This window comes from Panthera leo, chromosome E1 (assembly GCF_018350215.1).
Source record: "Panthera leo isolate Ple1 chromosome E1, P.leo_Ple1_pat1.1, whole genome shotgun sequence".
Taxonomy (NCBI): domain Eukaryota; kingdom Metazoa; phylum Chordata; class Mammalia; order Carnivora; family Felidae; genus Panthera; species Panthera leo.
Window position 1 is genome coordinate 33,477,948 of NC_056692.1, and position 12,801 is coordinate 33,490,748.

The window sequence follows — 12,801 nt, forward strand, 5'->3', positions numbered from 1 at the left end:
ACATAGAACAATAACAGTACACTAAGAATGAGTTCCAAGCCTAGCCCAGCCATGGTTTATTAAATGTATCTATTTATGATTATTTATGATTACAGTCTATGACTTATGTTTGCAAAAGTGAATCATCCATCTGGATGGATAATCTTGAGATTTAATTGACATAAAATCAACTGCACATGTTTAAAGTGCACAATTTGATAACTTTTGACATATTTATACACCCATAAACCACCAACACAATTAAGATACTGATCATATCCATTACTCTAAAAAGTTTCCTTTTTATCCTTTGTAACCCCACCCTCCTCACCCTCTCCATTCCTCCACCCCCCTTAGGCAACCACTATTCTTTCCAAGTTAGATGTGGGATGGAGACCAGTGAAATAGTGAGCCCATTGTGCCCGAACGCAGGTTCACTGAGACAGATGGACCTGCTTTGGCTTCTAATACAGATGTCCAGACTCTGGGGAATGTGCCTTAATGGATATCAAGCTCCTCAAAATTTTACCAATCAGGTAAGTCACTCTTCTTTCTATGGGGTTGACAGAAAGAGAACATGGGCAAAGAATCCAAAGGATTTCAATATTGTCTTTTCCTGGGGAGAATTGTAATCCACTGCTTTCCATGGGAAACTGAAACTGGCCCCCACACCTGGGCTTAGCGAAGACTTTCTGTTATATGTGTAACATATTGGCACTGAATTCATAGGGAAGAAATGTACAGCAGGACAGAGACAAAAGATGAAGGCAGATATACAGGAGAGAGATTCTTTGTCCTTATCAAGATATGGGCACAAGCTCATTAAAATATGAAAAAAACTTGTGAATTAATATTCCTACCTACATAGACTTATTTTTTCATTTCTTTTGTTTTATAGACTAAAAAAATAGACAGTTCAGTAAAGAGTGAAGACAGAAGGTTCCTACTTAGTAGTGCATGCTTTTTCTGAGTTATCTTCTGGATTAACATGGAGATTTTCTTAAAAAGACATACAGGTTAAGCCTAGAAATGACTAAAAAAAGTTTTTTTTTTCTTCTAGAAAATGAGAATATTGAAACTAAATGTTGAGGAACCGTTGTGTTCAGAGCTATCTTCCAAGTGTGGAGAACAGAATTGGCAGTTAGCAGGCTCTTGGATTCTTTCATTAGAAATGCCTTTGATTACCTCTAAATCCCAGTGATCTGGTCTTTCTCTCAATTCTACAGTAGTTAAGTTCTCAACTGCATAAGATGCCATTACATTTCACCCCGCCTTTGTTTAATTTCTAGCTGTGTCTAGTGAGGACTCCTGCTTTACCTAAATACAAAATAAGCTCCCCAGGATGATACTTTTCATTTTGCAGAGCATGAAGGGAGTTGGTGGGGCATGTCCTCTGAGTTTGAAATGCCTGTAGAAATGCCTCTACACTACCAATTAATAACTGTGACACCTTGGGCAAATAACTACTCTGGGGCTCTCTTTCATCATCTGTAAAATGGAAGTAATAATGATATCTCTCTCATATAGATGTAATGACAAAAGGATTTGGCAATACATGACATATAGCAAAAAAAAATTGATGTGTGCCACCATTTTTATTTAAATACTATCAAATGAATTGATTTTTTTTTTTTTTATTGAAAGGAATTGGTGGCAGAGCATAGATTAACGATTCCTTGAGAGTACAGAAGGTCGGTGCACAAGTTGAAAAGGGGGGGGGGGATTAAGTATTATTTTACTGGCATTGGCTCTTAAGGCAAAATGTAGAATATGGCCTGTAAGCATTCTGAAAGAAAGGTTTATGGATTTTTCAATTAGGAAACTCCAGCATCTCGCCACAGTGCTTGCCACGTATAAGGCGCTCGCTTAATATATGCACAATTCATTAATAAATAAATGGGTCGTGGTATAAAAATCCAGGCGCCCCGCTTCTGCTTCCAGAGAGAGAGGTCTCCTGCTGGCAGCCAATTCCACTCCCAAGTGCAGAAGGTCAGTCACTGCCCATGTTTCCAAACCCTGCTAGGGTGGGATTTCTTCATCTTTGGCAAACTGCTTTCCTTTCTTTCCCTTCAAAAATCTCTTTTCGCGCGGTCGACTTTCAAGGCACGGAGACAAACATCCCCCACATATTTCCCAAATGTGCTAATTCCCACTATCTCAGGTTCTTTAAATGTGACTTCCCCGCCGAGCCTCGAAGCCCCCCACGTAAGAATCTTGGACTTTCTTCATCTGGGCCGGGATTTTTCATGTGCTGACCACCTCAAGTCCTTGGCCGTCACCGGAGAACAGATCCCTCGGCCACACCTCCTTGTTCAAGTCAGCCGGCGGTTCCTTTTGCCAATCCCCAGAGGTAGCAGGGCTACGCAACTCCCCAAGTCTGTCCAACCCAGGCAGCCCAGGCTGTTCGGCTCCGCTCCCTCCCACCCTACCCCTACCCCCACCTCCACGCCTACCACTCCGCAAAAAGACCCTCCAGACTCCAGGGCAGTTGAAGTCGGTTCAAGAAGCCTGGAGCGCCGCAGTGTTACTCCTTTGGCTCCAACCCTGCCCGCCCTCCCATGCCACACAGCCTGCAAGACTCCCTAAATTGACTCTGTGCGGAGGCACGGTACCCTCTTTCCCTCTCCTGCTCCCTCTCCACTCATCCGCCCTTTCTGCGGTGATTAGACCAAGACTCACACGGAAATGGCTTCTAAACACGAAAAATTAAAAAGTGCAAATAATACCCTGCGGGTTACGTGTGTGTTTGTGTTTGTTGTGTGTGTCCATCCGCGCTTGTGCAAAATCTCCAAACGTCACAGTTTGCAATCCGGACAAGTGCGCCGAGAAATCCGAGATCTTTCCAGGGATTCCCCTCCCCTGCCCTCCTCTTCTCCAGCTCTCCCAAAGAGGTAGGTCTGGGGCTTTCTCTACCCGCTGCTGCGGCTAGAGAGGCGATGCAAATGTGCTACAATTTTTCTTTTCTTCTCTCGCTCCCAGCCCTCTTCTCGGGCGAACAGTCCCGAGCGCAGGGTTTCCTCCCAATTCCCCCGCATCTGCATTCCAAGCGGCCGCCCGGGCGCACGTCCTTCCCCGGGTCGCGGCGAGTCGTTCTGCGCACCCGCGGCCTCGGGCCTGGGCCTCGGCCTCGGCCGCGGCGGTGGGTGGTGCTCACGCCGCCCCCACCTTCCCCCCGGGACTCGGAAAGCCGCGCGCTGGGCGTGTGTGTGCGCGCGCGCGCGCGGATTTGGTGGGGAAATCTCCTTCGGTGGAAGCAGCTGAGTATCGCTGGCAGAGAGTATTCTGGAGCCCAGTAAAAGCCTCCAAATCACTTGAGCTTCCCGAAAGAAAAGCAGACTAAAAAAAACCGAAAAGAAGGGAAGCCGGCTCCCCTCAAGCCCGGGTTTCCAATAGTCTCGGATCCGCCCGGAGCTGAGCGGAGGCGCAGTTTGGCGGCGGCCACTGCTCGCACCCGGACTTGGAAAGACGGTTTTTCCCCCTTCGGGGAGGAGGGAGGTGAGGGACTCGCGGGCGAGAGTTGCACCTGGTCTAGGAACGTACACAGAGGAGAACTCTGGGGTAAGTAGTGTTCTGGCACTGGAGCGGAAAATGGGAAGGCGGAGGGGGGGGCAGGAGAGGGACGAGCGGGAGAGGGCAGGGAATGAATTATGCAAAAAAAAAAAAAAAAAAAAAAAAAATCCCCACTATTCCGCAGCAGGAGGAGAGCGCATCACAGCGCCCCGGCTGAGTCCCGCCCGGGTCTCCCGCGCCCCAGCGGCGGGCGCGAAGTTCTTTCCAAGGAGATGAGAAACTCCCCAGTCCTGGTGGGCGACCGAGCGGCCGGGGCCCAGGCGCCTCCGCGCTGGCCCGCGGCTCCGACGCCCAGCCCTCGCCTCCTCCTTATGGCCGCGCTAAGCCTGGGCTCCCCAGCCCGGCCTCCTGCCTCCGCCCCCGGGCGCCGGGTGGCGGGGCTGCCGCGGGGGCTGGCGGCGGCGGGGACGCTCACCTGGCCGGGCCGCCCCCTCCTCCCCCTCCTCCCGCCCCACCTGCCCTCCTCCTCCCCTCCGAATCGGGCAGCGTCGGGCTCCGTAGGCGAGGAAATAACGACCCCTGCAGTTGCATTGCGGAAAATCGCGGCGGCGGCGGCGGCGGCGGCGGCGCTAGTTGCGGGCGATGGAAGCGAGGCAACGGGGGTTCCGGGGAGCCTAGGAAAATAGCAGAGGGACCGAAAGCGCGCGCGCGACGTGGGGAGCCCGCGGGCCCCCGACGCGCCCGGGTCCCCGGCTCCCCGCCTTCGGCGCTTGGCGCCCTGGATGCGCCGCCCGAGCCGGACTCGGAGGCGGCGGGCTGCGCGCGACTTGGGGAGCAGGGAGGGTCGGCGGAGCCTGCCGGCGGTTTCGGGCAATAATTCCTGCCTCTCTTTTTCTGTCTCCCTGTCTGCGGTGGCGTCTCCTCCCCCCGCCCCCCGGAAGCAGGAGGAGAGCGGCCCCGGAGCGCGGCAGCCGGCCTCTGACCATGCCCCGGTGAGGGGGGCGGACTTCGAGGGCAACTTGTCGCGGACTGCCTGGGCTTAGCCAGCGAGCTGCGAGCGCCGGGGGCCCGGAACTGTGCAGCGCGGCCCGGCGGGGGGCTATCGTCTATGTCTTCTTGGGGCGCCAGGCGGATCGGGGTCTCGTTTTTGCAGGAAGAGCCCGGCGCTGGTGGCTTCAGGTGGCTGCCGCCGCCGCTGCTAGTGCTGTTTCCGCCTCTCGTGCGAGGAGGAGAGGAGACCGGCGATCGGGGAGACCTCCGGGGCAGCGAGGCATCGGACATGTGTCAGCACATCTGGGGCGCACATCCGTCGAGCCCGAGGGGAGATTTGCCGGAACAATTCAAACTGCGATATTGATCTTGGGGGTGACTGTCCCTGGCCGGCTGTCGGGTGGGAGTGCGAGTGTGCGCTCGCTCGCAAGTGTGTGCGTGTTTGTATGTGTGTGTGCCGTGTCGGGCTCTCCCCTTCCCCCCCTGTTTTCCCGTCGAGTGATGCACTTGGAATGAGAATCAGAGGATGGAAATAGTCTGGGAGGTGCTTTTTCTTCTTCAAGCCAATTTCATCGTCTGCATATCAGGTATGGGACGCGCTGGAACCCCTGGCGGGTTGGGGTTCTGTTGTGCTGTTGGGAATGTGTGGGATTTTATTGTGTGTAGGCGCTCAAGTAGCCTCGCGGGGTGGGAGGGGAAAGGGGGGGGTGGCAGAGATCCTTTGAGTTCTGAGGGTTTGCTGCCTTGAGAATGAAAAACCTTCTAAGCCCAAGGGTGTGTGTGTGTGTGTGTGTGTGTGTGTGTGTGTGAGAGAGAGAGAGAGAGAGAGAGAGAGAGAGAGAGAGATGGTTATTATCTGTTAGGAGTCCTGGAACATAGAAGGGGTGGGGGATGAGAAACAAGAGGCAGATGGGTGTTGATTTTCAACGGCTTTCCTGCTGAGAACTCTGGCCCCCAAATCTGAGCCTTGGCAACCCCCACCCCCATCCCCTGGCTTTCAAAGTTCCCAAACTCGAAGGTTCCCGGCAGGCAAAATGGATGCAGAGCCCTGCCCTGGTATCTAGGCACTTTCAAGAGACTGCGGGAGGATGCGGGACTGGAGAGTGCCACCAGCAGGGACGAGAGGGATGTGGAGGTCCTCCGTGCCTTCCCCAAGCACATCAGAACTGGTGGTCTAAAACATGCTAGCATGCCATGCTCCACATCAAGTAAAAGCCAAGCCTGCCTGAAACAACACTCTGTGGGAAATACCACTCTAGACGGTAGCCTTTCCCAATTCCCAGTGGAATGGTAGCTCAGCCTCACTGACCTGAGGCCACTTATGTCAGTCTGTGGTTTCAGGAGTTGATGAGGTGAATCGGGTAGGGTTTGTGCCTGCCTGCCTGTGTGTCTGCGTGTTGGAGGGGATTCTGATTTCCAAGCAGTGTCTTTGTTGGTGCAGGGAGTTGGCTGTGTGGAGGGGAGCCATGAGAAAAAGCCCCAGGATCAGCAGTATTTCCCAGTTCAGTTCAGTGTCTCCTCCCACTGAGAGTGTCTACCCCATTTCTCCTCACACCTGTCATTAAAGTGCCTAGGGTGGGACCCATTCCCAGCACTCCCTCCAGCCTGCATTCCCTCTGCAGAATTGGGGACTCAGCCAACTTCCCGCTGAAGCCACCAAAAGAGGAGAACAGGAACCTTGCCCCTGTGAGCAGACACATTTGAGCAGCACTGAGGTGGAGGGACCTGTTTCCTGCATCTTCCCTGGCCCAGCCAATCCCCACCCTCTAAGCTAGTTCTGGTTCTGGATCTTCGAAATCCTTGTCTGTGCACACCCTGGACCTCGTTCCAAATACCACTGCTCAGTGTCAACTTTCTCTTCCTAGGGCAGGAATGGGGAATCTTGAATTCAAAATCATTCTGTTTGGGGCTTTGCCACCAAACTAAGGATTTTGCCTCTGTAATACTTTAGAGACGAGAAAAAGTACCCTGGGACCACCCCAAATCCTCTAGTGGGACCTGTTTTACCCCATTCTGCATCTGAAAGGAAACATTCCCTGGTGACTTGTAAGGGCTGATATCAGTCATATGTCCAGGAATGGACTGGATGGCACCTTAGAAGACCACAGTTTACGTCTTTCTCTTCTACATGTCTATTCCAAACTCTCTCGTTCCTTAATATTTCACTAGTTAGAAAATAGCCTTTCCTTACCTTTCTTCACCATCACGAATAATTTGCAAAGCAGACAAGCCAACTGAGTCCCTTTAAGGTTTACAAAGGGTTAACATTCATTGAGGCTCTGGACCCCCCACAATCCTTTGTCTCCCACCCCTACCCTGCATTTATTTGGTCAGGCCATTACAAAGGAACCATTTGAGAATGGGTAGCTTCCAAAAGAGGCACTAGTGGGCTCCTTATCACAGCTGTACTTGACTTGGTGTATCAGTAACTAAATTATATAAATACAAGTATTAGGAAGGGGTTATTTCCAACCCAGAAGAGGTGCTATGGAGTATGTGGCCTTTCACATGTATTTACTAAATGATCATCATTGCTATGTAATGAGAGGATAAAAGTGTAAGCAAAATTGCTAGCTATTAGCTAAACACAGAAAACTAGGTTAGCGTTCCAAATGCCTAGTTAGGCTCTGCATTAATTTGCACTGTATGAAGACATTTAGGCAGAGTTGCAACATTATGTACTCTACATTTACACATCCATAAACTTAATTTTCAAAGACTGTACTTTCTCCAGGGCCAAGGTGGCCTCCCTCCTAAAACAACTACACATTCAGTGGTATCCATGTACATCCTAATTCTGATTAATAATATAATTATGACTCACAGTTGCCACAGTTTGGGGGACATCCCCCCCCATCTAGCAGCCTTAAGAGGTATAGGTATACAGTGCACTAAGGTTGAATAATTGCGGCTCAGGGAGAGTTTAGTGGGTCTTTCATTTCTGTTTCCATGATTTGCAGTTTTAATTTACTCACGACTGAGCTTTTACCAAAAGGAACATAACCCTGTGATCATAGAACCTACTACATCTTAAATTTAAAAAAATTTAAAAAACAAGGCACCTCTCTTCTATCTTGGGATGAATTACCCTACCCAGTAAATGGGTACTAATTCTTCCTGAGTCACCAGGCATCCGTGATGGATGCATTGGTGGGGTTGACTTCATGACTAGAAAAGGTCAGCAAAAATCTGCAGTGTAAACACTTTACAGAAGGAAAATTTTGGTGGTAGATCTGGCCTGTAGTGACTGCATTTCACTTGGTAGCCTTGACTTTCAGGAACACTCTGGTGCTTAGTGCTTTGTTAACCAAAGATTCCTACCCTCACCCCTCCCCATTCCCCAAATTAAGTGTACCCAAGGCATTTTTTTTGCCTGGGCCTGAGTGGCTATATTTGTTAAAATACAGAGCCCTGGTTTTCGTGTATTTGATGGCTCTGCACTCATCACTTGGTTGTGATGAAGCTGTCAACAGAGGGGACTGGGGGTCCCCTTGACCAGGCTTAACTAACTGCTGGGGCTGTAGTATGTGTACCTTCCGTTTGAGAGAGCATTTCAATTTTGGCTACTAAAAGGACAGCACAGCTAGGTTTAAGAGGGAATGCCACGATCTGGGAGTTCTGTTCCACATCAGACTCAGATGTCATTTTCCCAAAAGTGTAAGGCAGCGAAAATCTGTGAAGAGGAATGAAGGGGAGAGGGAGAGAGAGAGAGAGAGAGAGAGAGAGAGAGGGAGGGAGAGGGAGGGAGGGGGGAAGAGAGAGGGAGAGAGAGGAGAACCAGGATGTTTTTTTTCTATGTTAGCAAGAGCACCATTCCAGTCTTACAAAAGCAGCTCAGATCAGCGAGAATGAATGCTTAGCAGCGCCAGGAGAGAATTTCCAGGTCCAAAGACAGCTGTCGGATTTAATTTCCACAACACATCCTACGTGCCTCTATGTAACTTTACTTTTTTGTCAGTTTATTCATAATAATAGCAATAGCAATTAAAATTATGTGTGCTTTCATGGGTATTATATAATATTGCACATATTTTAATTCATCTAAGAATTTGTAGGGTAGTTTTATAGATGAGGCAGCCAAAGCCCACAGCAGATCAGCATGGAGGGGTCACACCCAGGTCTAACTGAGTCAGAATTCGATATTTCATTTCTTTTGGGATCAAGAGTTCTTGTAAATGTTTTTTTGTAAGTATTTTTTATTGCGAGGTCTCCAGACTGAAAGAATGAATTATGTGAAATGGATGTGAGTTAGAGAGTTTAGAAGTGAATGTTTAGGGTGATGGCGGTTCAGGACTAGAAATCAGATAGCATTTGAGTTGTATATGACTGTCAGTCAAACAGTGGATACTACTACCTGGGTTTGCCACCTGCACCTGGTGGTCAGCAATCCCTATAAGCAAGGATTATTTCATACGTTCTTTTCCTAATTGGAAAATTAAAATGGTTCAACTTCTGTGTCTTTATGTATGGAAAGGGGATCATAGTACATACCCCACCCCTTCGTTACATGGATTATAACGTATTCAGTGATTTTCACTTAGCACGGTATCTGAGGCACAGGAAGCTTGCAGTAATAGAATTATTTTTTTTCTCCCTCCAAATCAGGCATTGCACAGGTTCGTGAGGCCAGGAAAGAACAGAGCCTTTACCTTCCTTCCTTCAACTTGTTTAAAAGCAAAAGAACATCATGAGCAAGCGCATTTTATAACACTGAGTATGAATCCTACTTTCAAGGAGGCCTTGGCTTCACAACTTTGAAATGTCTCTTCACTTTCTCATATAAACGAGGTTGGTAGTATTGGGCTTTGGTGCATATTATGAGTAAAACCCACTTTATCTCTTTGAGCCCAGTACTCAGGTGAGGCTTGGAAAGTTTAATAAATCACCTGGGAACAACGTAGTACTTATTACCCAGGGGGCCATAAGCCTCTTTCTGCTTGTAAATTATAACTCTGTATAAACCCAGCTTTAAAGTGCTTCCAAAATGGCAAACTACATATGCCGTCAATAGGACTTCAAAGAGAACATTCTGTTACACACAAAAAGAGCCCCACCCCAACAAAGACTACTTATCTGATGATGTTATTGGCAATATGGTTCCTGTAAATGCAGTTTGCCATTTTGATGTCCTATAGCCCAGTCCCTGACAGATACCATCATCACAGATGGGACTTTCTTATCTGTGAGATGCGAGTCTTTCTGAGTAATATAAAACCCCTGGGGGAAAGAGAAGTGTCAATGTGGACAGTCATTTTCTTGGGTGGGGAGGAGAGGGGGTTTGATTTGCCATCTTTGGCCATCAGCACCTAACACCTCAACTTTTCACCTTGATTAAGCATTGCATATGTAGCTCTGGGGTTTAGGTCAGGAAGAGATAGATCCAGGTTCCATAAATGTGTATGGTGGCAAGCCTTCATACAAAGAGTATAGAAATTAGAAGACCCACTCTGCAGTCAGACTCTTCCTTAATTACTTCTTTTGGTGAGTCTCTTAGCCTCTTAGAGTCTCAGTTTCCTCTTCTGTAACATGGAAACAATATCCTCTTTGCCCGTTTCAAGGAATTGTTGAGGGAAACATCAGAGGGTGATCCTGAATGTTCTTTGTGTTATGTAAATGTAAAGTACCTGTATCCTTACTGTATTATGGAACGATCCATGCTTAAGGTATAGTTAGAAAGTCAAAGTTGAGGTACATACGCATAATGTAGAGTGATGTAAAATGATAAGAATAATGCTTGACTGCTAAGATAGAAGAACAGAGTTGTAATGCACAAAGTGTATAGTGATACAAAAACATTAAGAATAATGCCTTGTTGTTTGCTAACGGACATACATGCTGCAGAAGAGAGAAGTCCGGATGCAAAGGAAAAGGAGGATATTAGATAAATGTTGGAGGTTGGAGAGAAGGGATGGAGGGGACCACATCATCCAAAGGAGAGGAGAAGGAGTGAGTGATGTAGAGTGAAGACAGTCCCAGTTGGAATAAAAGGTTCACTTTTATGGCAAGTTGGGATGAGCTCACATTGGGAGCTATTGAACTGAGAGAATGTAGAGTGCCTTCAGATATTTAATTACTTCATGATTTTTATTTTTTTTTTATTATGGATCTTGGCATGCCTTCAATGGACTGAACTTGGTTAAAATTTGTGTGAAATCCTAACATTTCTTTGGGTTGTAAGTCTGTGTTGCAAGTCTCCAGCCACTGCTGCACTTTGCATGGTTTGTAGCCTATTTGGGATTGTAGATGGTTGAGTTTGGGGAGACTGCAGCTTTCTCGTCTGTAAAATGGTTGATTCCCCAAGGTTGTTGATCCTACAGTGTCATTGTCACTTACTATTTGTAAAATGCCAACATGGTGTCCGGAATACATTTACCGTGGGCCGAGTGACACCTGTCAAAGGGGAGTAAGTATAGGCCTTGGAACGAAGAGAGGCCTGTACATAATAATCCTCCCTTTGGCATTCTCTCCCCGTGTGTGGTCTTAGAGACCATCTTTAAGCTCTCGGAGCCTCTGTAAAATCTATAAAATGAGGATTGGAAAAGATATGCTTAAGATCCTGCCCTGGTGCCTAACATGTAGTGGTCACTCAGTGAACTAGAGCTACTCCTGTAAAATCACCATTGGCATCAATAACTTATCACTTGTTATTGGCTCCTTGCACCTGTGCATGTAAATTCCAGTGAACAACTCAGTCATTTCTTTAGTGTTCAGCAAAACAGGATTGCCAGCTAGCTTGGTGTCGGGCATAGGAATCACAAAAATGAACAACACCTGGTCCTTAGTACTTACAAGATGGTACCTGCCAGGGGATAGAGTTGGGCACAAAGTGCTGTGGGAGTGTAAAGCAGGAGCAGTTAACTCTTGTTGGTGGATACCAGTGGGGGAGGGAAGGATTCATAGAGGAGAAGACATTTGAATAAGGCTGGAAGAATACATGAGATTTCAAAAGAATAGGAAGGAAAAGGCACGCAAGGAGGCAAGGTTAGTCTGTCAAAAAAACCCAACAAAGTATCAGAAGTGCTTCGAACTGGGCATGGGGAGCGGCTGGGCCGGAGTAAGTGACTAGAGACAGGGCTGGAAGAATAACCTGGGGCCAGTGTGAAGGGGGCTTGAAAGCCAAGATAAGAAGTTCAGACTTTATCTTTTGTTATGAGGAGCTAAAGTGGAGGTAAGGAAAAGGACATAAAAAAGGTTTATGTGCAATTCTTTTTAAACTTTGATCGCAATAAGCAATAACTTAGAAACCCCATTCCTTGTCTTCTTGTCAGCCTTTATTCTTGCTCACAAAACCCATTTAAGAAATACTGGTCTAATAGATCAATTAGGCCATTAATGGAACATTCTGAGTGACAGACCTTAAAAAAGAAAAAAAAGTCAGTTGTCCTATCTGTTATGGACCTGATTTACCCTAATCTTTGAGATTTGGTATTTTCATGTGGAGCAAATGCAAATGTCTCCAATTTTGTACTTGAATAACAATGATAGCATTAACAGTGATGGCTTTAACATTAGAGGCAGGCTAAGAGAAGTGAATCATCCGTGCACGCTTTTGTGCTGTTGAAGATCGTGCACCAAGCAATAGATTCTCTAGTTGACATGAAACGGATGCTTGACGCACTGCAAAGCATTTTCTAGCCGTTTTCCCTTATTTCACTCTGCACTCCTACTTCCAATAGACTCTGTTCACTTGGGAGAGTATCCTCATGGCCCACTAAATTATATACCCATTTTACCCTCTCGAAGGTCCAGTTACCGTAGAGCAAGTATAGAGACCTAAAACGAAATGGCTTCCTTTGTCCACTTAATCACTCAGCATTTATGGAGGGTGTGCTATGCGTGAGGTCCTGGGGATCCTACAGGAATGAGTCAGACATGGACCTTTCCCTCCAGCAATTCACAATCCAGTAAGAGACCAATTTAAAGAATATTAGTAGTTACAGCAGAATCTGATAAGTATTGAGAAGGGACACCTGACTCATTCTGGGGGTGGGAGGGAGGGAGGAAAGGAGTGTTAAACGATTCTTGGGCCGAGTCTCGAGAATGGAAGATTTTTGCCGACTGACCAGGAGGAGTGTAACGGGGGGAAGGGTGATCACGGGAAAGAGCATTTGCAAAGGCAGGAGTATTAGATAAGACGCGATGAATGCAGGGGCTGTCAAGAGGTCAATACAGCAACCACTAGAGAGTGGGGTGTGATGGATGAGGTTGAGATAGAGGAGGTTGGGGAGATAGGATTCCAATAACAGTAACACCTTGCAAGCAAAAATTGTCAGTGAAAACCACCCTTGCGCCTCTCAGTGCAGGGGAGGCGTCCTTTAAAGG

General features: G+C 47.6%; 1 protein-coding gene across 1 annotated transcript in view; it reads left to right on the plus strand.

Annotated features, from left to right (window-relative positions):
- The first annotated feature begins 3,218 nt into the window (after positions 1–3,218).
- Positions 3,219–12,801, plus strand: part of CA10 (carbonic anhydrase 10) — a 491,593-nt gene continuing 482,010 nt past the window's right edge. The window contains exons 1-2 of the mRNA XM_042915031.1: positions 3,219–3,537; positions 4,434–5,066. Of these exons, the coding sequence (XP_042770965.1) occupies positions 5,006–5,066 (61 nt within the window). The 5' untranslated portion in view covers positions 3,219–3,537; positions 4,434–5,005. The remainder of the gene's footprint in view (positions 3,538–4,433; positions 5,067–12,801) is intronic.